The following is a 25,356-nucleotide window of genomic DNA, read 5'->3' as shown; positions in this document are numbered from 1 at the left end:
CCAACAGTGTAGGAGGGTTCCTATTTCTCCACATCCTTGTCAGCATTTGTTGTTTTCTTGTCTTTTGAGTAGTAGCCATCTTAACTGGTGTGAGGTGATATCTCACTGTGGTTTTAATTTACATTTCTCTAATTTTTAGTGATGTGGAGCATTTTTTCATGTTCCTGTTGGCCATTTGTATTTCTTCTTTGGAGAAGTGTTCGGTTCCTCTGCCCATTTTTGATTGGGTTATTTGTGGGGTTTTTTTGGGTGTGGAGGTGTGTGAGTTCTTTGTTTTGGATGTTAATCCTTTATGACATGAGTTATCTACGAATATATTCTCCCATACTGTAGGATGCCTTTCTGTTCTGCTGATGATGTCCTTCACTGTACAGAAGCTTTTTAGTTTGACATGGTCCCACTTGTTCAGTTTTTATTTTGTTTCCCTTGCCGAGGAGATATGTTCAGGAAAAATTGCTCATATTCATATTCAAGAGATTTTTGCCTATGTTTTCTTCTAAGTTTTATGGTTTCATGACTTACATCAGGTCTTTTGTCCATTTTAAGTTTACTTTTGTGTATGGAGTTAGATACTAATCCAGTTTTATTCTCTTACATGTAGTTGTCCAGTTTTGCCAACACTAGGTGAAGAGGCTCTTTTCTCCATTGTATTGTCATGGCTCCTTTAGCTTATATTAATTGGCCATATATGGATGGGTTTATATCTGGGCTCTCTGTTTTGTTCCATTGATCTACAGGTATGTTCTTGCGCCAGTATCACATTGTTTTTGATTACTAGGACTTTGTAGTAGAGCTTGGAGTCAAGGAGTGTAATCCCCCAGCTTTGTTTTTTCTCAAGATTGCTTTGGCTATTCGGGGTCTTTTGTGGTTCCCATATGAATTTTAGAACTATTTGTTCTAGTTCATTGAAGAATGCTGTTGGTATTTTGATAGGGATTGCATTGAATCTGTAAATTGCTTTGGGCAGGATGGCCATGTTGACAGTATTAATTCTTCCTGTCCATGAGCATAGGATAGATTTTCATTTTATTGGTGTCTTCTTTAATTTCTCTCATGAGTGTCTTTGTAGTTTTCAGAATATAGGTCTTTCACCTCCTTGGTTTGGTTTATTCCTAGGTATTTTGATCTTTTTGATGCAATTATAAATGGAGTTGTTTTCCTGATTTCTCTTTCTGCTAGTTTGTTGTTAGTATATAGGAATGCAACAGATTTCTGTGTATTAATTTTGCATCCTGCAACTTTGATGAATTCAGTTACTAGTTCAAGTAGATTTTTGGTGGGTTCTTTAGAGTTTTCTATGTGTAATACGTCATCTGCAAATAGAGTTTAACTTCTTCCATGCTAATTTGGATGCCTTTTATTTCTCTGTGCTTTATGATCACTGTGGCTAATATCCATTTTTAATGGTGAAGATTCTTCTGTTTTTTGATTAGACAGTGCATGTTGCTGCTTTATATTCTACTGAAGTTTGTTCTCTTACTGTTGGGCAGAATTTGCGAAGGATGACTCCAGCAGAGCTTGCAAATATGGAACACTTATATGAATTTCATCCTCCAGTTTGGATAACTGACACCACACTTCGAAAATCTCCTTTTGTTCCTCAAATGGGTGATGAGGTGTGAGAATAATAAATTTAAAAATACAAATTTGAAACATAAAACAAAAGTAATATTACTCTCAGGTTTTTACTTATTTTTAAATGTATATTCCTTTTTGTAGGTAATATATTTTCGACAGGGACATGAAGCTTATATTGAGGCTGTCAGAAGAAATAACATTTATGAACTGAACCCTAACAAGGAGCCATGGAGAAAAATGGATCTGAGGGTAGGATGATAATACTATTAAATCATTAAACATTTAGCATATAAATTATTTGTAAGTCCATTTAAAAAATCTGGAGACATATTTCTTTACTACATTTCCATTAATTTCCCACTTAAAAACATTTCTTTACCTGCCAAGCCTTAAGTTTCAGAAGGCTTAAGTTTCCAGTGGGCATTCTTTGTATATTGCTGATAGGTGTATTTTAAATGTGTTAGAGTCTTTCAGGAGGGCAGCTTGGCAATATATATTGTTAATCTTAAAATGTGTATACCCAGGACAGATTTTTTAAAAGAAGAAACAAAAATTAGAGAAAGATTCAATCTCATTTATATTATAAATTTTTTTCTTTTTAGTTTGAAACACCATGACTTAGCAATTTGCAAAGGTTTTGGTTTGTTAACAGTTATTTAGATTGGTGATAGGGTACATAAACAATCCAGGCTTTCTAGGTGGTATCTTGGCAATAGGAATTGTAACTGAAAAATCTTAGGCCTTTTAAATTGGTGATTTTACTTCTGGTGATGTATGTGAATTTATGAGCAAGGTAATTCCATATCACTGCTTGTAAAAACAAAAAATTGGAAAAAATTCCAAATATCTCAGAATACTGAATGAATCAAATCGTGGTGCATTTACACAGTTAACTCTTATATAGAGCCTGCCATGTAATTGAGGCTTTAAAAATATTTGTTGAATGATTATTACATTTTCACAATTAAGATGAAAAATGGGATGTGAAATGCAGTTTTTTGGTTATAAAAATTTAAAGACAAATGTAGTCAACCAAAATAAATTCATCAAAATGTCAGTAGTGATTGTATATGGAATAGCATTACAGGGGATTTTTGTTTTATTCTTTAAACTTTGATTTTTTAAATACTTTCAATAACCATTAGAACACAAAAAAACTTTTTAACAAAAGATAACAGTTCTTAATACTGATACTTAACTTAGCTCTCTACTTCTATGACTTTGGCTTTTAGACACATTCAGATTTGTTTTGTTTCACTATTACCATGTACCTAAAAATAGTTAATCTCCATTATTCATGGATGCCATATTTGCAAATTGCTTACTTGGTGTATGTTGTCTATAGCCCACAAGTGAATACTTAAGGTGCTTTCTGGTCAGTTGCAGATGTGCATACACTGGCAGAAATGCTGGTTTGCCTGACCAGCATGTTTCCAGCTGAGGTTGAACAAGATGCTTCTTTGTTTGAACTCTCATACTGTAAATAAATGTTCTTTTCATGGTCTATTTAATGCCACATTAAACAAATTTTCACATTTCTGTGCTTTTTGTTGGTGACATGCTGTTGAAAATGACCCCCAAGTGTGTCGAAGCACAAGAAAGTGATGATGCACCTTACTGAGAAAAATGTATGTTAGATAAGCTTTGTTTAGGCATGAATGATAGTACTCTTGGCTGTGAGTTCAAGTTAATAATATAAATTAAATGAAGTGTCTTTGCATAGAAACACTTATAAAACAAAATTATATATTGATCAGGTGACTATGATAGGACCACAGGCCTGTAGGAACCTAACCCTGTATTTCCTCTAGGAGCAGTCGTTCAGGATTCACTAATTCAGTGTTTAGGTGCTCTGTAAAGCATAATACTGCCAATAATGAGAACCAAGTGTACTTCAGTGTATTATAATAGTCACATATTTGTGCGATGAATAAATGGATGAATGATCTTTTGTATTACTGGTATTAAGGAAACAGGTATTAGAGGGAAACTAATAATTAGGGCCCATCCATTGGTGGGTACTCCATCATGGTGGAGACTTTCTCCTTCTGTCTGTCCTGTCCCTACTGCCTGGAATAGGTCACAGCACATAGCACATCCTCAACAAATACTAATTGAAATGTATTAGGTATAAATTTAATAACAAGTTTTGAAGAATATTTAGTAAGCTAAATGCTTACACATTTTGATTTGTGTACCACAAAGTCATATAAATGAAAATGTGTCTAGGGATAGAAAAATTCAGATTTTTCACAGTTGTCTTTAGACACTGAGCAGATTGGTGATCTGTGTGTTCCTTATACTTTTGTGGTGTATTTTCTAAAATGAGCATATTCCTTACATTAGAAACAGTATTAGGTGTCTAGCTTCAAAAAGATGCAAAGATTAACTTAACCGATGATTGTAATTAATGGTAAATTGATGGTTTGGAAGCCTAAATTGTGAATTGACACTTTGGGTAGTATGTGGAAAATTATAGTCATGGGGAATTGCTTTATGTTAACCATTTTAACCATTTATTCTTTAAAAAATATCTGTTGAAGGATCAAGAATTGGTCAAAATAGTTGGAATACGTTATGAGGTTGGGCCTCCTACACTCTGTTGCCTCAAACTAGCATTTATAGATCCTGCAACTGGAAAGCTTATGGACAAATCTTTCTCTATTAGGTATGTGTCATTATTTTTTCATGAAATTATTTAAATTTAGATTTTTTTTTCTCGCTGACTAGGACGTCCTTTCCATTTAGTGGCAGGGTAAACAGAACTGAGGACAGCATAAGATGTGGATTGAAGTCGTGATTCATAGGAACCCAGTAGAAGTAAAAATAGTGATGCTGTAGCAACAATTAGGTCTTGGCATGTTTCATGACACTTAAATATATGCAGAATATTGTCCTGTAGGGGAAATTGCTTCTGTCTTTATTTTTGAGAAAATGTTGGGATAAATAATTTGCTTAACTTGTGCTGTCCAATATGGTAGTCATTCACCACGTGGGGCTGTCGAGCCCTTGAAATGTGACTAATTCAAACTGTTTTCTAAGTGTACACATTGGATTTTGAAGATGTGGTATGAAGAAAAAAGAACACAAAATACCTTGTTATTTTGTGTTACCTAGTGAAACAGTATTTAGGGTATATTGGGTTAAATAAAATACACCATTAAAATGAATTTCACGAGTTTCTTTTTTTAATAAGGGTAGTTGAAAATTAAGAACTACATATGTGGCTCCCATTTTATTTCTTTTGGACATGTTGCTCTAGATGATAAACTGCATGCAGGGAATTTAATGATCTTTTGTTTTTGTTTAGATACCATGATATGCCAGATGTTATCGACTTCCTTGTATTGCGTCAGTTTTATGATGAAGCAAGACAGAGGGATTGGCAGTCCTGTGAGTCTGTCCTTATGAGCTTTATATCCTCGGGGACCAACCTCTGCCTCACTGGTTGGGCTTTGTGTGGTGCTGCTTATTACTGTGGTGCAGGCAGATGTAAATTCTGGAAAGAAATACAAGGGACTCTAAGTGTATTTTGCTTATTGCTTGTTCCTTCCTATTCCCTAGTAGCGTTTTAGCCAAGCAGTACATGACATTTGGAAGGGATTATTTCTTACTGTCTTTAGGTTGGAGTAGACTTTTTATTTCCTTTCAGACTTTCTCCATATTGCAGTATCTCTTAAATATCTTCAGTGTGACAGTGGTATAATTCACAAAATTACCTTATGATGTAAAGATACTTGAAAAATCAGATTTCAAAGTAATGTTCTGGTATAACAATATTTTACCTTTGTTATCATATTGACCCAGACTTAATACAACTTGACTTGAGGAAACCATTCCTTTAAAAAAAAATTCATGTAACACTTACACTTTATAAGGTATAAAGGTGGGCAGAAGAAATACAATCACTTCAGTATTGGCACTAACTTACTGAATGTTTTTCATGGTGACCATTTGAGGTGGACTGTGGGCTCACTTGCTCAGACTTGTATGGATCATTAATCTCTTCAGGACATAATTTACGACTGTAACCAGGCCAGATAATATCAACTGGCAACTATACAGCACTTGTTTCACAGGTGAACCTATATTACTTTTCAGGATGTAATGCTGTCTGAGGAGCTCATGTGAAGAGTTTGACTTTAGTCACTTTTACCCGTTTTGATTTCTTACTAGAAATGATTAAGTTTTACCCAGGTTGTGTCACCTGATGAACATTCATAAGTGATGTTAAGACCTCATCAGTTTTCCTGGTTTCTACTACCTTTTTCTACAGGTACTACAAATAGGTAAATTTTAGCTAACTTCCCTCAAGCATCCCTATTTGAAATGAAAGATTATTAGAGAGTATTGCTGCTTTTAGTAGATGATTGGTAATGGTAATGTCTACACACTAATTAGCAATCAGAATAATTTTGGCAGTAGAGGTAAAGGAGATTTTTATTGAATAAAAACATGTTGACACACACGGAATATATGGAGGTAATAAATCATATGGCCAGGTCCCAAAGAATTGTCCCATCTTTTGTTTTACAACCCCCCCGTCCTCTAAGTTAGAAGCTCTCATTTTATTCTGCTAGCATCTCTGTTCAATGAATTTTTTTTTAAACTTAATTCTCTACAGTTAAACTCTAGAGATGGACTCCGAATTGTCCTGTAATGTAGTGGTTTTTGTTTTATTTTTGTCATTAAGCAATTACTCTACCAGATGTTCTTTGTTATAATTCAGTTTTGCTCTCCCATAATATCTTACCTATTCGCTTGAAGTTTGAGCAGTACTATTAGAGGAATTTTATCATTTCTACTTTTAATAATGTTGGGAACTTAACTAAGAAATATTTTTATCTAAATTGAAATTATCTTCTAGGATTAGATATGTAGGGAAGAAAAATATTGCAAAGTAAATTATTGGTGTCAAAGATTGGATCTCTTAAAACCATATATTTTTATATTAGGCTTCTCAAAATGAAGCCACTGGATGTGTTACTACAGTAATACTTAACAGTAACATTATAATTGATATTTATGTTAAATTGAGTTATTTTACATTGAGCAAAAACAATGGTGTTACCAGATTTTTAGGTATGCCTTTAATTTAAAAAAATTTAAGATTTTCTAAAGTTAAGTTTTGTACAGGATTTGTATTAGTAAAATAGTATCAGAAGTAGAGTTTTATTAATGGTAGATGGGTAGAGGAGATGATGGGCTTTACTAGTTTCTAGTGAGTTTGCAGTAAAATATGCTTAAAAACAATGTATGAATTTGAAAATATATTAACCTCAAAACATAGCTCTGATCGTTGTAACATTGCTTATTGTAATTTTTTGTGTGAAAATATTGTAATTTTTTTTCAGTTTAATAGAATTCATTGTAAGGGTACTTTATTTATTCAAGACTATTTGTAAATATTCTCTTTCTTGGGGGTGAAATGTAGCTTTAATTTTGGTTCATATTATTTCTGTGAAACTCTATTTTGAAGGAGGAATCGTAAATCTACCAAAGAATTTTTTTTTTTAGGAGAGCAAGTGAGAGGCTTTTATTTAGAGGTAAAGCAAGAGGACAGAGCTCCTGGCTCACGCCAGGAGGGGACAAGAGAGTCCCTCTACCAAAGAATTATTAATGCTGGATAAGTGACTCTTTTCTTACAGATTTTGTCTTGAAAACAGTAGGGTGGATGAGAAGGAAGCAATAGTGTTATTACAGCAATCTATGTTTTCTTTTGTAAAATGTGTGAAGCGAAGATCAAATACAGTTTATTTCTCTAGAAGTGTAGAGTACCTTCAGAAAATGTGTATAATTTGGTTTATAGAGTTACTTTGGTTTATAGAGGAGCCCTCTTACAATTTGCTTACCTGCTTTTATATTACGCTGAGATAATGGAATATCTGGATGTTTAGTTCTTTTAAATAAGTATATAAGAATTTTTGAGGGTACATTTGGACCTGATTTTTATTATGAGATCTTAAGAATTAAAACACTGTTTTATGTGGCCAGTTTTAGAATAATCACTGATTAGATTCTAATCATGCTTACTTTTATACTTTGCTTTATTCTTCAGGAAATGACATGTTTCATAAGTATATGTATTTAATATACTTATTTAACAAGTATTCATTGATAGTATACCCTGTAAAAGATTCTGAGTGTTGTCAAACTTTGTTATTTGTCTCATGTTATAAAACCTAATAGAACTTATTTTGGAGTGGGTGTTTGGGTCTACTAAAAAGTGGAACTTTAGTCATAGGCTATTTTAGTCTGTTGTATGGTTATACACCTTCAGTAAATTGCTGAGTGTAACATCTTTTTTAGATCTGTTTTATCACTGAAGATTGCTGGGAAGTGGGGAAGGATGGTTGATTTTAAGATACAAATATACTTTGTTTTATATGCATCACAATATTCTATAAATTAAAAATGTTAATGTTAGCAGATTAATGTCTCAGGTGTTTCCTCTTATAGGTGACAGGTTCCGCTCTATCATTGATGATGCTTGGTGGTTTGGAACAGTGCTGAGTCAAGAGCCTTATCAGCCGCAGTACCCTGATAGTCATTTCCAGTGTTACATTGTTAGGTCTGTATGCAGGTGAAATGAATCATCTGCAAACATTCATTCATTGTGACGGGTTGTTAATATGAATAACCATCACATTTCAGGTGAAACAAAACCATGATTTAATCTGTTATAAGTCCTACCAGTCTCTCCTCTGTAGTGTCTCTAGCACACTACTTTTGTTTCCTGCTTACTAGTACCTCATGTGTAGACTCTGCTTGCTTTCCTGGAACCATTTCAGTAGTCTTCTAATACTTCCTCAACCTAGTATTGCAAGATCTCTGCTCAGGCACATAGTACACTTCCCTCATTCAAAAAAATCTTTGTTGCCTTTTCATTGGCTGTGGATTTGAGTTTTTCTTCACTTACTCTGGATATATTTCTGTATCCTAGCTGTATCCTTACATACATTTCTGGTTTTGTCCTTTAATCTGCAGTACATTTTTACACTTCCTTTTTACAGTGTATCTTTAAAAAAACAACTGCTAATATTTAAACTTTCATTGCTACAATGAGTTGACTCTAACATTTTCTACCTTTTTGTTTACTCTTGTAGTAGACACCTAGGTTTTAGCAGTTAAGTTGTCTTTATGAAAGGTTAACCAGACTTATGTTTTATTTTAAAGGTGGGACAATACTGAAATCGAAAAACTTAGCCCCTGGGACATGGAACCAATTCCTGATAATGGTATGTAATTTTTAAGTAATGAAAATATATCACCTTTGTTTTCAATTTTTAGTCTTAACTAATGCACACAGAGCACATTTGTATTCTTTTGAGAAATGTTCTCAAATTGTTACTATAATCATGAACTTTACTAAAAGAAGTCAGCAGAATTATTTGTATCTGGCTCATTAATTCTTACCCTATTTCCAGCTTGATGTTGGTTGTATGTTAGTGTGTCAGGCTCATTTTTCATGTAACCCTGACTTAAAACTCTTCCTGACCTCCTTCAGTGTGGCCGCCATTTCCCTTTCCTTGTCCTTACACAATTTGGCCCTTGTTCTTCCCTCAGAGAAAAGCTCCAGATTGACTTCCATCTGTCTTCTGCTTTAACTCAACTCAGTTCTGTGTTCCTGTGGATTGCCAGTTCCTTTCCTGCAAGCTGCAGATGTCTTTGTTCCAAGCGGTTGCTGCCTCCAGGGCTTGCCATCCCACTGCTTTTAACTTCTGTTGGACCCATTCCTCATGCTTTGTTCATTCCCTCCGATGCTTGTAGTGGTGTTCTCCCTTTTTCCATTTGAGTTAGGATTTGTCTCTGTCTTCCATTTGGTTTTATTGAACGTGTTAGTCATTCATCTATTTTCCTCCTGCTAAAGTTTTTGAAGGGGTGCTCTGTATCTTTTGCCTCCATATCTTCACTGTCAAGCTTTCTTTTCTGCTAGTGTTTATTCAACATAAAAACATAAACTTTTGTTCTTCACCTCTACCATTTTTGACCTCTGAAATCTTTGCTCCATGACTTTTTCCTGCGTCTGCCTTAGGGGCCAGCCCTTTCACTTCGTGTAACATCTCCATCAGCCATTTTCTTGGCTTTACTTTGGAAATAAGGATTTTTATGGAAATGAGGGTTTTTTATGTTTTTTTTCCTCCAAAAAATTCTTTTCTAATAACTGCATTCTTGAAAGTCACAAATAATTCCCTTTGTTAGGTTTTCTTTTGAACTTAGTATCTTACAACATTTAGCAATATGAAATTATTTATGCAATACATAAAGTATATGACAAAACTATTGTTTTTTGAGGTCTTCTCTGTTTCTTAGAACTTTGTATGTATCAATTCTTTTAATCCTACTCCACAGTTCATGGTCTGTAATTAATCTTACAAATGGAGAAACAATAAAAGGCTCAAGAGAGTTTCTAGTTGTCTAAAGTCACACACATCTAGAAAGGACAGGAATTTGGATTTTCACCCAAGCCATCTGGCTCCTTTGCAAAGGATATTACAAGTCAGTGAAAGCACTTTCTATAAAGAGATTTTACACATTGATGAGGCCAGTAAGCATTTAGAATTGTCAAAAGACAGCTGGAAGAATAATAATTCTGAAGGGCCTATGGAGAGAGGCTCAGTTGCATTAACAGTCTTGTAAATTGTATATTAAAAATGATAAAATACCGTTTTACCAATCAGATTGTTAGGCTGACAAGTTTATCTTCTAGTCCTCTTGACATTTTTCTCCTTTTATTTATAATTTTCATAAAAATGTTCCCTGAATATTTACATTGCCTCTTTTTCTTTTTCAAAAAAATGCTCCAGTCTATTACCAGTTTTTATTGTACTTTTTTAACATTTCATTTTGAAATAATTTTAGGCTTATAGAATATTACAAAAGTACAAAGAATTTCTGAATACTCAGTTTACTCAAATCTTAACATTTTATATAACTACAGTGCTGTCCTCAAAATCAGGAAATTACCACTGATTCAATTCTAATATTTAGACCTTATTCTTGACCCTTGTCCTAATGTCCTTTCACACACTAGATTTTATTGCCATAGCATGACCATGACATTTTTGAAGATTGGCTCATTATTTTCTAGAATTTTCCTCAGTTTGGACTTACCTGTTATTTCTTCATAATTAAACTCAGGGCCCGTGTTTTGGCAAGATTTTCATAGGCCCAATGCTGTAGTCCTTTCAATATATCATATCAGGAGGCACAGAATATCACTTTTTCCTATTACTGGGGTTGTTAACTTTAATCATTTGATTAGGTGGTGTCTGCTAGGTTTCTTTGCTATAAAGTAAGTACTTTTTTCTTTATAGTGTCTTATGAGCTGTGACTATTGAACTTACAATGTACATTTGTTGATTGGTTTGATTTTTTTCTTGTTTTTTTGATGGAATTCATAGTTGATCCCCCTGAAGAATTAGGAGCTAGCATTTCTGTCACTTTAGATGAGCTAGAGAAATTGCTGTACAAGCCACAAGATGGTGAATGGGGTCAAAAATCAAGAGATGAAGAATGCGAACGAATTATTAGTGGTATAGATCAACTTTTGAATCTCGGTAAGTTTTTCTTTACTATGAAAAGTTTCATGTTCAAGTTTTCCATAAATGTAGTTTTAAAGTATCATAGTCGTAGTTATATTCTTCACTACAGATTCTATTCCTTCATTTGGATTAAGTCTTTGATGTTAAATATAGCTCTGTTTTGCAGATGATTTGTAGAGAAATAGCACTTAATTAATGCCCTGATAAAAATTCTTCTGTTTCTCCCACAGATATAGCAGCAGCTTTTGCGGGTCCAGTTGATCTGTGTACATACCCGAAGTACTGCACCGTAGTAGCTTATCCAACTGACCTTTACACAATTCGAATGAGACTTGTTAATAGATTTTACAGGTAGTAGAAACCTACTTTAAAAATATTTTGAAAAGGTATTTGGCCATACCAACTAGAGTAAACAGAGATAGTAGTGATTGATGGTGACAAAGGTGGAATGTGGGTGATTGACATTGTTTTCTGTTTCATTTTCTTCTCTCATTATAGTAATTTTACTTGATTCTATGTGTAAGGTGTTGTTAGATAGATGCCTGTGGGTACGTATGAATAGAATCCAGATAATGAAAGAATATCATGTCTCATTCCTCAGTATTTAGTAAGCTGTTTTTCTTACAAATTACATTTTTTTTACTTGTATGTTAACATTCCTAATTAGCTACTCATTTAAAAATAAAATTTAATTTAGTTAATTGGCCTTTGGCATTTGAAGGATGAGTTCCAAGTCATCAGCTTTCTGTCTGTGACTTCTGGAGCACTGATAAAACTTTGAAGTTTCCTATCCTTAGTGGGTTCTTTAAGCAGTCGGTAGTATTTTACTTTTTATACGCAACTGGAGAAATTACCATTACAAAAAACTGACTTCTTGCGTCCACATTGTTGGTATAATTTATGTCTGTAGTCAAACATAAGAATGTGCATTTGGTCAGAAGCTATTTTGCCAGTGAGATTGACTGTTTTAGGATTGACAGTATTTAACATGCTTTCTCCATCAAGTTTCAATAGATTCACATGTACCTATAAGCAATGTGAAAAGGGAGGGCTGCTCTGTTGGCTTTCTGGATGTGATTAAATGATCTGTTCAGATTTTTGGGCCTTAATTGTATTCTCTGTTTCAACTTCCAATATAATTGCTTATGACTGTGATCAGGTTGATAAAATTAGAAGGTTATTCTTTAAAACTTTGCACTTATGGCTTAATTAATGTATTGTGCTGTCTTAACATGGATATTTTTACTTGGTTTCTGTCTTTTCATTTTCTAAGCGCTCAGTTGTCTACTTTGTATTTTGAAGGAGGCTATCTGCATTAGTTTGGGAAGTCAGATATATAGAACATAATGCAAGAACATTTAATGAACCTGAGAGTGTAATTGCAAGATCAGCAAAGAAGATAACTGGCCAACTTCTAAAGTTTATCAGGTAAGTGACTTCATAGATGTGCAAAAATGACTTTGCACATTGTGTTTTTGGAATTGCCCAGTTCTTAATTTTGCTTTCTTAATTAACCCTTTATGTGTGTTACGTTAAATAACATTTCTTTACATACTTACTGTGATTATAATTTCAGTAAAGGAACGAGAAGTTGAACAGCCCAGTTGTTCTACTATTTGTCCTGTATATACCCTTCACCAAGTTGTCCCTTGGGGTTATCAGTTTACAAAACTGTGGTGTCCTTAATGAAACATTAAGAAATTATCCTTGGTGCAATACTATTGACTGAAGTGTAGAATGAACTTGGATTTACTCAGTTTTTGTGTCTCTGTCCTTTTTCTGTTTCAGGATCCAATCCTGAGTCTGCATTGCATTCATTGTCTTTTTTTCTTAAGTCTGCTTTTGTCTGCTGCCCAGTGGTTCCTCTCCCTCAGGATCATTTTTTTATGAGTATTGGCCACGTATTTTGTAGAGTGTACTGAATTTGGGTTTGTTGGATGTTGTCTTATGATTAGACTGAGTTTTAATCTATTTTGGATTGTATCTTCTGAGAGTGCTTGTATTATATGTATGAATGAATATTCCAAACACTTTCTTGCATTGAGAAATCAGTTTGGAATAGTAGGATGAAAAGTGATTTGGAAATTGAGATCCAGGTTCTGACCCCATCTGTCCTGGTGAACATTTTGTGTTGACTTTAAACATATCACTCAGCCTGTTTCTTTTAGAATTAATGAGTTCTGCTATGTGATGTTACATACCTTTTCCCCATAATTATAAAAATTCTTTAAAAGAATCATATATTGGAGAAGGTAGATTATAAACTGTCTTACCATTTTCAGCACCTAGCTACAAACTGGGGAATAACTGATTCTAGTCTGTCTCACTTTCCTGGCATGAATCTACTCTATATCTGAAGAACTTGGACATACTACCTCATCCCCTCTTTTGCTTCAGGGAGATCACATACCCATTTTCATTTCCTTTATGCCCAGATAGCTCTACTGTAGCATTCTGTCTTCTTTGTGTACAGGGAGGTTAAGAATAATTTGCTCTAATTTCTGCTTTTTCCCTTCTATTCACTTATCTTGAATTAGCCGTTTACCTGGTACTCAGTGTACAAATATAACTAGTGATGATACTTAGAAAAATTCATTGTGTTTTCACCCAGTTGGGGCCATCCATATGTTATTTCTGGATTACCAGCTTCATTTCTATACATACTTAACTGTTAAAAAGCTTTCAGTATTCTGAAATGGTCAGTTGTGTACACTAAGGGTTAAAACCTGATATTCCTCTGCTTGAAATTAGATATGCATAGTTGGAGAACTGTTTTCTACCTTAACCTGCAGTTTGAATCTTTAGCAATAGTAACTATATTTACATACTGTTAAAAAAGTAAAAAATTGTTTTATAGGAATCAAGACTGTACAAGTATCTCAGAACTTTCTAACACTTCTGAAAATGATGGGCAAAATGCTGAGGATTTGGTATGAATTCTGTCACTTTTTAAATGACTTTTGTTAATTCTCAAATGGTAACTTTAAAAATGAGTAAGATAGAAAATGTTGTTTACCTATATCAATTCTTGTTATATTCTAATGAACTATCAAAATAGGGGACTTGATGAAAATATGTTTTTGAATAAGATGGTCAGTGAGGTAGATTTAGCCAGTAATTGGTAACAAATAAGCAAAATATGTCCAATGAGTAAGTGTAGCTGAGAAATACATTCTCTTTCTAAATTGTAGCTAGAGGAAAACATAAGAAATAACCTTGGGAATATTTTTGGTAAAACCAATACTGAGAGTTGGGTTTAAATGCAATTAAAAATTAGTGAACTTTACCTGTTCAGAGTTCCCTAAAGTCATTCCCTCAGGATTGTATTGAGGATGTAAGTTAAGGCAAGTTGTATGGTGTGTGATTTCACTCATACAGAATCAGGCTCTTAATATGGAGTTGCAGTATGCATATATTTTAAAAAGACAATAGTGTCAATTTTACACAAACTTGTAGTTCACTGCTTTTCATAATTTATATTGGGATAAAAATGGTTTAGGGAATAAGAAAATATGTGGAGTATGAAATCCAGGAACTGTAGGAGATGGTTTCTGGGGTTTTATAAGTGGAGGTAAAACACACAGGTAAAGGTGCTTGTGCATGTTCTGTTTATATTGTGCACAAAGTCACTTTTTATAGCTACTTTTTGGACTTAATGGGGTGTAAATTTAGGGTTTTTTAGAATGGCTGTTTTGTTGGAGTCTGGGTGGCACAAAGGTCATCTGATAGTCTGTCTTCTGAGATTTTTATAACAAGTTATAACCCTCATAAGACCTAATGTTTTTCATGTGCTTTTTGTTAAGATTTTTACATTTCTAATGAGAGTTTTAATACTGACGGTGCTCTGATTTTTATTCCCAGGATGACAGTGATCTTCCAAAAACATCTTCGGGAAGAAGGAAAGTAAGTTAATTGCCTTATTGGCTTTTGTTATTCACTTATCCTTTGTTTTAAAGTCACCCTAAGCTTTAAGTGTTGTCTTTGAAAAGTTACATTGATATTGCTAGTGAACATTATATAAGTGAAATGGGAGAAATTACGAAAGGTGGGTAGTGGTAAAGTTTAGTGGAATAATTGGGATTTGAACTACATTCTCAGAATGAGACAGTAAGGGGACATTAAAAAGTAGGGGATATTATGATCTAAGCCAGAGAAGTAGAGAGTTGGTATGTTGATGGGCTCATGAGGACATTGGTCTGATGGGTTGTAGGGGTTGAATGTGGGAGTGAAGAAAGTGGCTCTGTCTGCCGTTATGTTGGAAGCAGATTATGGTGACACTGAAAACCAGGGATTTCATTTACATTTAAAGTAGAGAATCAATTGCATAGCCGAAATAGATAAATATATGCTGGAGGACAAAAGGGTAGGTAATAAAAAGGAAGTCCAGAGTTCATTGCATACATCTAGGAGTGAAGATGGGAAACTAGTCAAGGATAGTTTTTGCTTGGAATGGAGAGGAAGGGAAGAAGATGAGACCTTTTTAAACGAAAGATTAACTAGGATTTGGTGACTGAACCTGTTGTTAAAATGAGCATTGTTGGGAACATGGGGTTAGGGAGAACAATATATGGAATAAGTTTTGGATGTTTGGAGAAGTGTGGTGTCACCAGTAGCTCTTGAAGTTTTAATATAATATGTTAATTAAAAGTAAAGACCATTAATTTTAAAAAATGTTACCATTTTAAATTTAATTCAAATGTTGCCCAAATATAAGCTTATATTACATTAGTTTTTCCTATTCTGCTATCCCCAAATAACATTGCAAAGTTAGATTTGAATTATTGTCATCTGATTGTTATTTTCACAAAATTTCATTTCTAAACAGACTCCCAAATGGTTAGTGTCTGTTTAGTATTTGTTTGCTATAGCTGCTGTAGCAAATTACAAATCTAGTGGCTTAAAACGTAAAAATCCTATCTTACAGTTCTGTAGAGGTTGGAAATGGATCTCACTGGGCTAAAATCAAAGCGACAGCATAGCTGTGTTCCCTTTTGGACACTGCAGTAGAATCTGTTTTCCTTGTGTATTCCAGCTTCTAGAGGCTTGTGGCCCCTCTGCCATCTTCAAGCCAGCAGTGTAGCATCTTCCCATCTCTTGATTCTGACCCTTCTGCCTCAGTCTTTTACCAACCTGGTAATCTAGGACAGTCTTGCCATTTTAGGATCAGCACCTTCAGTCAATCTGCGGAGTCCTTTTTGCCATGCAAAGTGACATGGTCATCACAGGTTCTTGGAATTAGGATATAGACCATTTGGGGCCATTATTCTGTCTAGCACATGATCCAGTGTGATACTTCATATTCTGTGAAAACATTTTTTAAACTGGGAGGTAAGTGCTTGAATGCTAAATGTTTTCAGAGTAACAGAGGGCAACATTATTCCAACTGGACAGAAAAAGTAGCCACATTCTTATGACAATAATACAAAAGACAGCATCTTTTTTTTTTTTTTACCATCATGACTTTACCAAGATTGAGAAACTTTTAATATTGTGTGTATTTTTAGGTCCATAATTGGAAAAAAAGGAGCACCAAAGCAACCAACTATGTTGAAAGCAACTGGAAGAAACAGTGTAAGGAACTAGTGAACTTAATTTTTCAGTGTGAAGATTCAGAGCCATTTAGACAACCAGTTGATTTGGTTGAATATCCAGTAAGTTTCCATTATTGGAATGTTTGAGGCTTTTCTTTTTTTGTGTAGAGAAGCTTGTGTAGATTTATTTAAATTCAGCTCTAATTGAGGGAGGTGTTGGGGCTTCATGTTAACTTTTTCTCTTGATACTAAGTCAGCTATAGAGTTGTTTTACACAGTTTTCTTGAATTTATAGACATTCTTGAAATGTGGGTTAAGACTTAGTTTATCACTGTCACACAGTGGAGGATTCTGTATGGTTAGTTATCTATTATCTAAGTAGGCCCAGACCCAGGATAACTACAAATTGGATAAAAGCATGTGTCTTCATTCTTCCAATAGAGGAATGGAAAATGACACTTAAAAATAAGTGAGATTATAAAATAAAGCACAGAGGTATGTAGAAAACATGGAAATTATAGACAAGCGTGAAGACAAAAGTAGAAACCATTTCTTATCCTGCTACCAACTGTAATGTTTTGGTATGTTTCTTCTCTGTATGTCTGGGCTTCTTAAAAATTACTGCTGATTCTTAAGATCTGCTACCCTTTCCCTCTTCTGTCATTTTGAGTATTTTAGAGATCTGATGCACTTAACATTTCTAAAAGCAGGAATTGAATCTTTGAACTAATTACTGTTTTTAAAATCTAGGACTACCGAGATATTATAGACACTCCAATGGATTTTGGAACAGTAAGGGAAACTTTAGAAGCAGGAAATTATGACAGCCCTTTGGAATTTTGCAAAGACATCCGGTTGATATTTAGCAATGCAAAAGCATATACACCAAACAAAAGATCAAAGGTAATTTTAAAAGTGGTTCATAAAACGAGTATACATGATCTTTGTAAATGATAATTTTCTAGTGACGAATTCACTGGTACAGGTTGAAACATCAAACAAGTTAATAAAATAAGGCTGCTACTAGGAGAGCTCCTGCAACTGCCTAGACATCTGCTGCTGTTACCTTATAATAATTAATGTTTATTTTTCTTCAAGTTTTGTGAAAAAAGGATTGGTGAGGGAATGAGGGCACTAGTGAAAAATGAGCAGATTTGAATTAGATACATAGAGTGAGAAAAATTATTTTCATACATGTGGAAATCTTGAGAAGTGGATTGGAAGCTTACTGATGGAGACTCTAAGAATATTAAAAGAAAAGGAAAATATGAAGTGGTGCAGGACTACTGATGGCATTTGGATTGATTCAGAAAAGAAACACACAAGCCGTCTAGTGGATGAAGAACATAGTACATTCCTGAATTTCTGCCAAAATTTTATATATATGTTGGATAACTTTTCAGAATGTGTTGAAGCATAAACAGTACTTAAAGTGCACATGTACGCTTCATGAATTTTCACAAACTCTTGTAGCTAATGTGCTGGTTAATTAAAATCGCAATAGCTTGAAAAGTAAGATTTTAAAGTAGAGCACTTGCTTAATAATACTACATTTTCTTGGTCTCTTCGCAGTGACTATCACTATCATTACCGTTTTGCCATAATTTCACTTAATTTATTACTTAATTTTTGTCTCAATTTGGGAACTCTGATTGCATTCAATATCCATATTGCAATTGGATCAGTTTAATATTCAAACCTAACATTTTCCCAAGCTTTATGTTGTAAAGTAACTGCTATTCACCATTCATGAGACTGTTTCTTTCCTGGGAGAAAATAATTTCATTCATATCTTTCCCTGCTTTTAAAAATAGGTATTTGAGGAAACATGACATAACACACCCATTTGAAGCACACAACTTAATGGTTTTTGATATAGTACATTAGCAAATTTTTTAAAATTTCAGTTTAATATGTATGATGGAACATTTATCATTTTAATCTTTTTTAAGTGTACAATTCAGTGGCATTAATTAAATTCACCTATCAGTTTTGTTCAACCATCACTGCTAACTATTTCTAAAATTCTTTCATTACCTGCAGACAAACTGTAATAATTAAGCAGTAACTCCACACTCTCCCCTTCCCTTAGCCCTTGATAACCATCTACTTTCTGTCTCTGTGAATTTGCCTGTTGTAGACATTTCATGTAAGTTGAATCCTACATTTGTAATTTTGTGTCTTTTAAGAGTTTTATGGTTTAGTTCTTAGTATTTAAGTTGTTGATCCATTTTGAACTAGTATTTGTACATTATGTAGAGGTCCAGTTCACCGTTTTATAGTTTGTGAAGAAACGTTTTTTTCTCCATTGAATGGACTTGGCACCCTTTTTGAAAATCAGCCACAGATATATGGGTTTATTTTTTAACTCAGTTCTGTTCCATTCATCTGTAAATATGTCAGTACCATAGTGTTTAACTGTATCTTTGTAGGAAGTTTTGATATCAGAAGTGTGAGTCCTCCCATTGTGTTCTTTTTCAAAATTGTTTTGGCTGCGCAGGGTCCCTTGCAATTAACTATGAGTTTGAGGTTTAGCTTTTCCCATTTCTGTTTTTAAAAAAAAAAAAGTTTGTTGAATATTTTATAGGGCTTGCATTGTGTGTGTACATTGCTTTGGGCAGTATTGACATCTTGACAATATTAAGTCTTTCTATTCTTTAATATGCCATGTGTTTGTTCAGTTATGTCTGATTTCTTCTAACAGTGTTTTGCAATTTTCAGGGACAAGTCTTATATATCCATGGTTAAATTTATTCCCAGAAATTCTGTTGTTTCAGAATCTATTTGATATGTAATTACTTTTTTTAATGTCCTTTTGTGATTGCTCATCAGTATATAGAAATACAAAGGTTCTTGTGTGTTGGTCTTGTACCCTATAATTTTGTTGAACTCTTAATTAGTGGCAATAACTTTTCTGTGAAATCTCTGTTTTTATGTATAGAACCATGTCATCTGTGAATATAGGTTTATTTCTACCTTTGCAATTTGAATGATCTTCTTGTCTAATTGCTCTGGTTAGAATTTATAGTACAGTGTTGAATAGTAGTGGTGAAAGCAGGTATCCTTGTCTCATTCCTGGTCTTAGGGAAATGTTCGGTATTTTCACCATTGTGTATGATGTTAACTGGGTTTTTCATACGTACCCTTTGTTAAGATGAGAAGCGGGTAATTTTACACCCATTTTTGTTAAATAATATTTATGTTCAATTCAAACATTGCTGAGTTTTATATAAAACTAACGAGAAAACATATGAAAATGGCAATAGATGTTTCAAACTTAGTATGATTAAGAAAAAAATCACTATTGTCACAATAGGTGACATGTTAGAATTCAGGTTTGAAGGAAAATAATACATCTAATATATGTACAAAATACTGGAAATGTCAAAAATGATTTCAAAGATGAAGGATTATAAATTTCACATTTTTACTTTTTATATACATCTGTGTATGTATATTCATGAAATGTATAGGAAATTCAAGTATAGCACATACTTTTTTTTAAAGGTTCTTTAGTCTCTCCATCCTCCTCTGCGATGTATCAGAGTAATTGATATTTAGCGTTTGAACATAAGACTTTTTTAACTGTCACTGGCATACAGTCTTATGAAGGTTTCACATGAACAACATTGTGCTTTCTACATTCACCTGTATTATCAAAGTCTCCCCCCTCTTATTGTAGTCACTGTCCATCAGTGTAGTAAGATGGTGTAGAGTCATTACTTGTCTTCTCCATGCTGTACTGCCTTCCTGGTGATTTACCTATATTGTGATTGCTAATTAAAGTGCCCCTTAATCCCCTTCTCCCTCCCTCACCACCCAACCTCCTCAACCCCTCTCCCTTTGGTAACTGCTAGTCCCTTCTTGGAGTCTGTGAGTCTCCTGCTTTTTTGTTCCTTCAGTTTTGCTTTGTTGTTATACTCCACAAATGAGTGAAATCATTTGGTACTTGTCTTTCTCCACCTGGCTTATTTCACTGAGCATGATACCCTCCAGCTCCATCCATGTTGTTGCATATGGTAGAATTTTTTTTCTTTTTATGGCTGAATACCATACCATTGTGTATCTGTACCACTTACCCATTCATTTACTGATGAACACTTAGGTTGCTTCCATGTCTTGGCTATTGTAGACAGTGCAGCAGTAAAAATAGGGGTGCATATGTCTTTTCAAATCAAGGATCTTGTTTTCTCTGGGTAAATTCTTAGGAGTGAAATTCCTGGGTCAAATGGTATTTATATTTTCAGTTTTTTGAGGAACCTCCATATTGCTTTACACAACGATTGAACCAATTTACATTCCCACCAACAGTGTAGGAGGGTTCCCCTTTCTCTGCATCCTCACCAGCATCTGTTGTTTCTTGTCTTTTGGATATTGGCCGTCCTAACTGTGAACATTAGACTTTTGAACTTACTTTCAGATATGATTGTAGATGAATATAAAGAATACTGCTTCTACCAAAAGTTATGTATAGTGCACTTAACATCACATTGGTGTTAAAGATTTGATGTTAATTGTAAAAATTATTAAAACACCATCTTTTCACATACGTAAATGTTCTAGGGTGTATTTTCTTCTACCGGATGAAAGACATTTTGTTTGTAATTTCATTTAGATGTAAGTGTCATCGAAGGCAGTTAAATTGAAAATAGAGGCTGGTATAAAGGAGAAAGGGACATATTTTGAGTTTGTATACATAGATGTGATAATGGGCAAAGCCAATAGAGAACCGCTGACATAGACATAAGCCCTAGATTTTTTTTTTTTAAATCTAAGCAGAAACTGCTTTTCTGTTTCTTGTGGATATCATTGAAGGGAAGGGAGGAAGTAGATAAAATAAGGAGCAGACATTACCTGTCACTGTGATGCAGTATGTTGCAAGTAGCCTCCATGATGAAAATTTTCCTGAAAAAGATTTTAGAAGGTATTTTGTAGTTCTAGTTTTGCTTTCATATCCTTTCAGATTTACAGTATGACCTTGAGACTGTCTGCCTTATTTGAAGAAAAAATGAAGAAAATCTCCTCTGATTTTAAAATTGGTCAAAAATTCAATGAGAAACTTCGAAGAAGCCAGAGGTTCAAGAGACGACAAAACTGTAACCGTGTCAGTCAAGCTAACAACAGTATCAGGTGAATTGGTTATTGCAGAACTTCAAAAAGTTTTTTTAAATTTCAGGTTGTGATACTTGTTCAATTTTATTTAAAAATTCCTAATCTGTTTAGGATACAGTATATTCAGCAAGCATAGTCATTGTTACAACTTTAATGCATTCTGTGCATACAGAGCTGTTGCACTGATTTGTAATTGTGTTAATTTGTGAGCATTTAATGAAAGGCATCCATTTAAAAAAATCTTAACCAAGGACCGTTTAAAGTATTTATCTTTTGCAAAGAGGCACATATTTATTATGTAAGGCTATTGAGCATTTGATTGTATAAGGGGAAATGTCAGATACAATGCATTGTATTTTTACTGAGAATTAGTTATAAAGAAATATAATGCAGAAAAAAATGCAGGGTTTATTCTTTTTATCAGCAATTTAATATTTCTTTATATTCTCTTTCACTACATAGTTTACATTAATACAAATTTAAAGGTATTTTAAAGTGTTGAAATGTGAAAATCGAGTTACTCAATGTTTAGTTTGTTTTCAGTGTGCATTTTGAAGGTGCACTCTACCCTTGATGGTTTTCTTCAGGGTCTGGGAATTACACTATTCATCTCAAATCATAGCAGCCTAGTATAGACAATGCTGTTTAATTCCCAGAGATACAAGAATTTTGCTCTAGTTTAGCTTATTTTCCTCATTTGTGCTATTATTGTCTTACCAATTACATCTTTATATGTTATATCTTATGCAGTTGTCTTTTAAATCAGTCAAGAAAAGAATAAAGCATAATTACCTTTCTTGGTGGTCTTTTTCGTTTTGCAGATTTGAGTTACCTTTTAGTGTAGTTGCTTTTTTCAGTCTGAAGTCCTTTAGTATTTCAAGTAAGGTAGATGTGCTAGCAGTTAATTATGTTAGTCTTTGTATATCTGGGATTATTTTGAGACTAGTTTTGCTGGATGTAGAATTCTCAGCTGAATGTTTTTATTTCAGCATTTTGAATATTTCATCCCACTGCCTGCTGAACTCCACTGTTTATGATGAGAGGTCATCCATTAATCTTTTGAGGTTCCTTGTACATATGGAGTTGCTTTTTTCACTTGGTGCTTTCCAGATTTTCTCTGTCTTTATCTTGCAACTGAGTGTTGATTTGTATAGGTGTAGATTTCTATGAGTTATCTTTCTTGGAATTTGTCCATCTCTGTGGATATGTGATGTTTTTCATTAAGTTTGGGTGGATTTCAGCCATTGTTTCTACAGGTATTTTTTTCTGCCCCTTTCCTCTCCATTTGGGGCTCCCACTTTACATACGTTGGTATGATTAATGGTCTCCTACAGGGCTCTGAGGCACTCTTCATTTGTATTTTCCCCTCTGTTTTTCCTCTCTGGATAATTTTTTTTTTTTTTGAGTCATAATGTTGGTATTTAATGCTTGCTTATTTTATCATTTCAAGCAGAAAGGGGGATTTGGATTTTTATTTATTTAGTTTTTGGTATCATTAATGTGCAATTACATGAGCAACATTATGGTTACTAGACTCCCCCCATTATCAAGTCCCCACCACATACCCCATTAGTCACCGTCCATCAGCATAGTAAGATGCTATAGAACCACTACTTCTGTGTGTCATACTGCCTTCCCTGTGCCCTCACCCCCCCACATTACGTGTGCTAATCGTAATTAATGCCCCTTTTTCCTCCTTATCCCTCCCTTCCCACCCATTCTCCCCAGTCCCTTTCCCTTTGGTAACTGTTAGTCCATTCTTGGGTTCTGTGAGTCTGCTGCTGTTTTGTTCCTTCAGTTTTTGCTTTTGTTCTTATTCTCTACAGATAAGTGAAATCATTTGGTACTTGTCTTTCTCCGCTTGACTTATTTCACTGAACATAATACCCTCTAGCTCCATCCATGTTGTTGCAAATGGTAGGATTTGTTTTCTTCTTATGGCTGAATAATATTCCATTGTGTATGTTTACCACATCTTCTTTATCCATTCATCTACTGATGGACACTTAGGTTGTTTCCATTTCTTGGCTATTGTAAATAGTGCTGCAATAAGCATAGGGGTGCATATGTTTTTTTCAAATTGGGCTCCTGCATTCTTAGGGTAAATTCCTAGGAGTGGAATTCCTGGGTCAAATGGTATTTCTATTTTGAGTTTTTTGAGGAACCTCCATACTGCTTTCCACAGTGGTTTAACTAATTCCCACCAGCAATGTAGGAGGGTTCCCCTTTTCTCCACATCCTTGCCAACATTTGTTGTTTGTCTTTTGGATGTTGGCCATCCTAACTGGTGTGATATCTCATTGTGGTTTTAATTTGCATTTTTCTGATGATTAGCGATGTGGAGCATCTTTTCCTGTGCCTGTTGGCCATCTGAATTTCTTTTCTGGAGAAGTGTCTGTTTAGATCATCTGCCTGTTTTTTAATTGGATTATTTGCTTTCTGTTTGTTGAGGTGCATGAGCTCTTTATATATTTTGGATGTCAACCCCTTATCGGATATGTCATTTATGAATATGTTCTCCCATACTGTGGGATGCCTTTTTGTTCTACTGATGGTGTCCTTTGCTGTACAGAAGCTTTTTAGTTTGATATAGTCCCATTTGTTCATTTTTGCTTCTATTTCTCTTGCCTGGGGAGCTATGTTCATGAGGAAGTTGCTCATGTTTATATTCAGGAGATTTTTGCCTATGTTTCCTTCTAAGAGTTTTATGGTTTCATGACTTACATTCAGGTCTTTGATCCATTTTGAGTTTACTCTCTGGATAATCTTTATTGACCTACATTGAAGTTCACTGTTGTACCAGCTCAGATCTGTTCTTGGGACCCATCTTGTTGAGTTACTGTACTTTCTCAACTTCACAGTCTCTATTTGGTTTGTTTTTTTGTAATTTCTGTTTATCAGTATTCTCTGTCATCATATTTTAATTATGTAAACAGTTCATTTAGTTCTTCAGACATTTATAATGGTTGACTTAAATATCTTTAATCCGACATTTAGGTCCTCTCAGATAATTTCTGTTGACTGCATTTTTCCCTGTATAAGGGCAAACGTTCCAGTTTCTTTTTGTCTTTTGATTTTTCTGGATGAAAACTAGACATACTTACTAGTATAATGTGACAACTTTGGAAATCACGTTTTCCCCAGCTTTCCTGGTTGCTATTTTTGTTAATATATTGCAGCAGTTCTAAATTCTGATCCTTTTCCCTCAGTGATGGAGGGTGGCTGCTGGTTTTGTGTTTAGTGAGTTGATTAGAGCAGTTCAGTAGAATGTGTCTTCCCTACAGTGTTTCACTGCTGAGAAGTCTCTGCTGCTCTTTAAAGAAAAAAAGAAGTTATTTGCACTTGCCTTCTTAGTCGTTTTGCTGGCCCAGCTGACTTGAGTGGTTCGAAATTTGTGCTTAAACACTTACATAAGGCTTCTACCCTTTTCTGAAGGGATCTATGTGTGAAGTGGGGCATAGTTTACTTTGTATTTTACTAGCTATAAGATTCTGAAGGTCAGCCAGAGAAGAATAGGTACCCGGGTTCTCTCCAGTCTTTCTCAAATATGTGTGCAACCTTGCACGTTTCCAGGAAGATTTTTAAGCTTT

General features: G+C 34.3%; 1 protein-coding gene across 2 annotated transcripts in view; it reads left to right on the top strand.

The window, feature by feature from the left end:
- BRWD1 (bromodomain and WD repeat domain containing 1) overlaps nt 1–25,356 on the top strand; it is a 132,740-nt gene that overhangs the window by 91,602 nt on the left and 15,782 nt on the right. For both annotated transcript variants that reach the window (XM_036899281.2, XM_057504606.1), the window contains 14 exons: nt 1,491–1,616; nt 1,720–1,827; nt 4,122–4,246; nt 4,889–4,971; nt 8,038–8,149; nt 8,755–8,816; nt 10,983–11,138; nt 11,354–11,474; nt 12,426–12,551; nt 13,981–14,053; nt 14,985–15,026; nt 16,628–16,774; nt 17,405–17,557; nt 21,618–21,784. In XM_036899281.2, the coding sequence (XP_036755176.2) occupies nt 1,491–1,616; nt 1,720–1,827; nt 4,122–4,246; nt 4,889–4,971; nt 8,038–8,149; nt 8,755–8,816; nt 10,983–11,138; nt 11,354–11,474; nt 12,426–12,551; nt 13,981–14,053; nt 14,985–15,026; nt 16,628–16,774; nt 17,405–17,557; nt 21,618–21,784 (1,601 nt within the window). The remainder of the gene's footprint in view (nt 1–1,490; nt 1,617–1,719; nt 1,828–4,121; nt 4,247–4,888; nt 4,972–8,037; nt 8,150–8,754; nt 8,817–10,982; nt 11,139–11,353; nt 11,475–12,425; nt 12,552–13,980; nt 14,054–14,984; nt 15,027–16,627; nt 16,775–17,404; nt 17,558–21,617; nt 21,785–25,356) is intronic.

Source organism: Manis pentadactyla, chromosome 1, assembly GCF_030020395.1.
Source record: "Manis pentadactyla isolate mManPen7 chromosome 1, mManPen7.hap1, whole genome shotgun sequence".
Lineage (NCBI taxonomy): Eukaryota > Metazoa > Chordata > Mammalia > Pholidota > Manidae > Manis > Manis pentadactyla.
The sequence above is the reverse complement of the archived record's forward strand: the minus strand, read 5'-3'. Positions and strand labels throughout refer to the sequence as shown.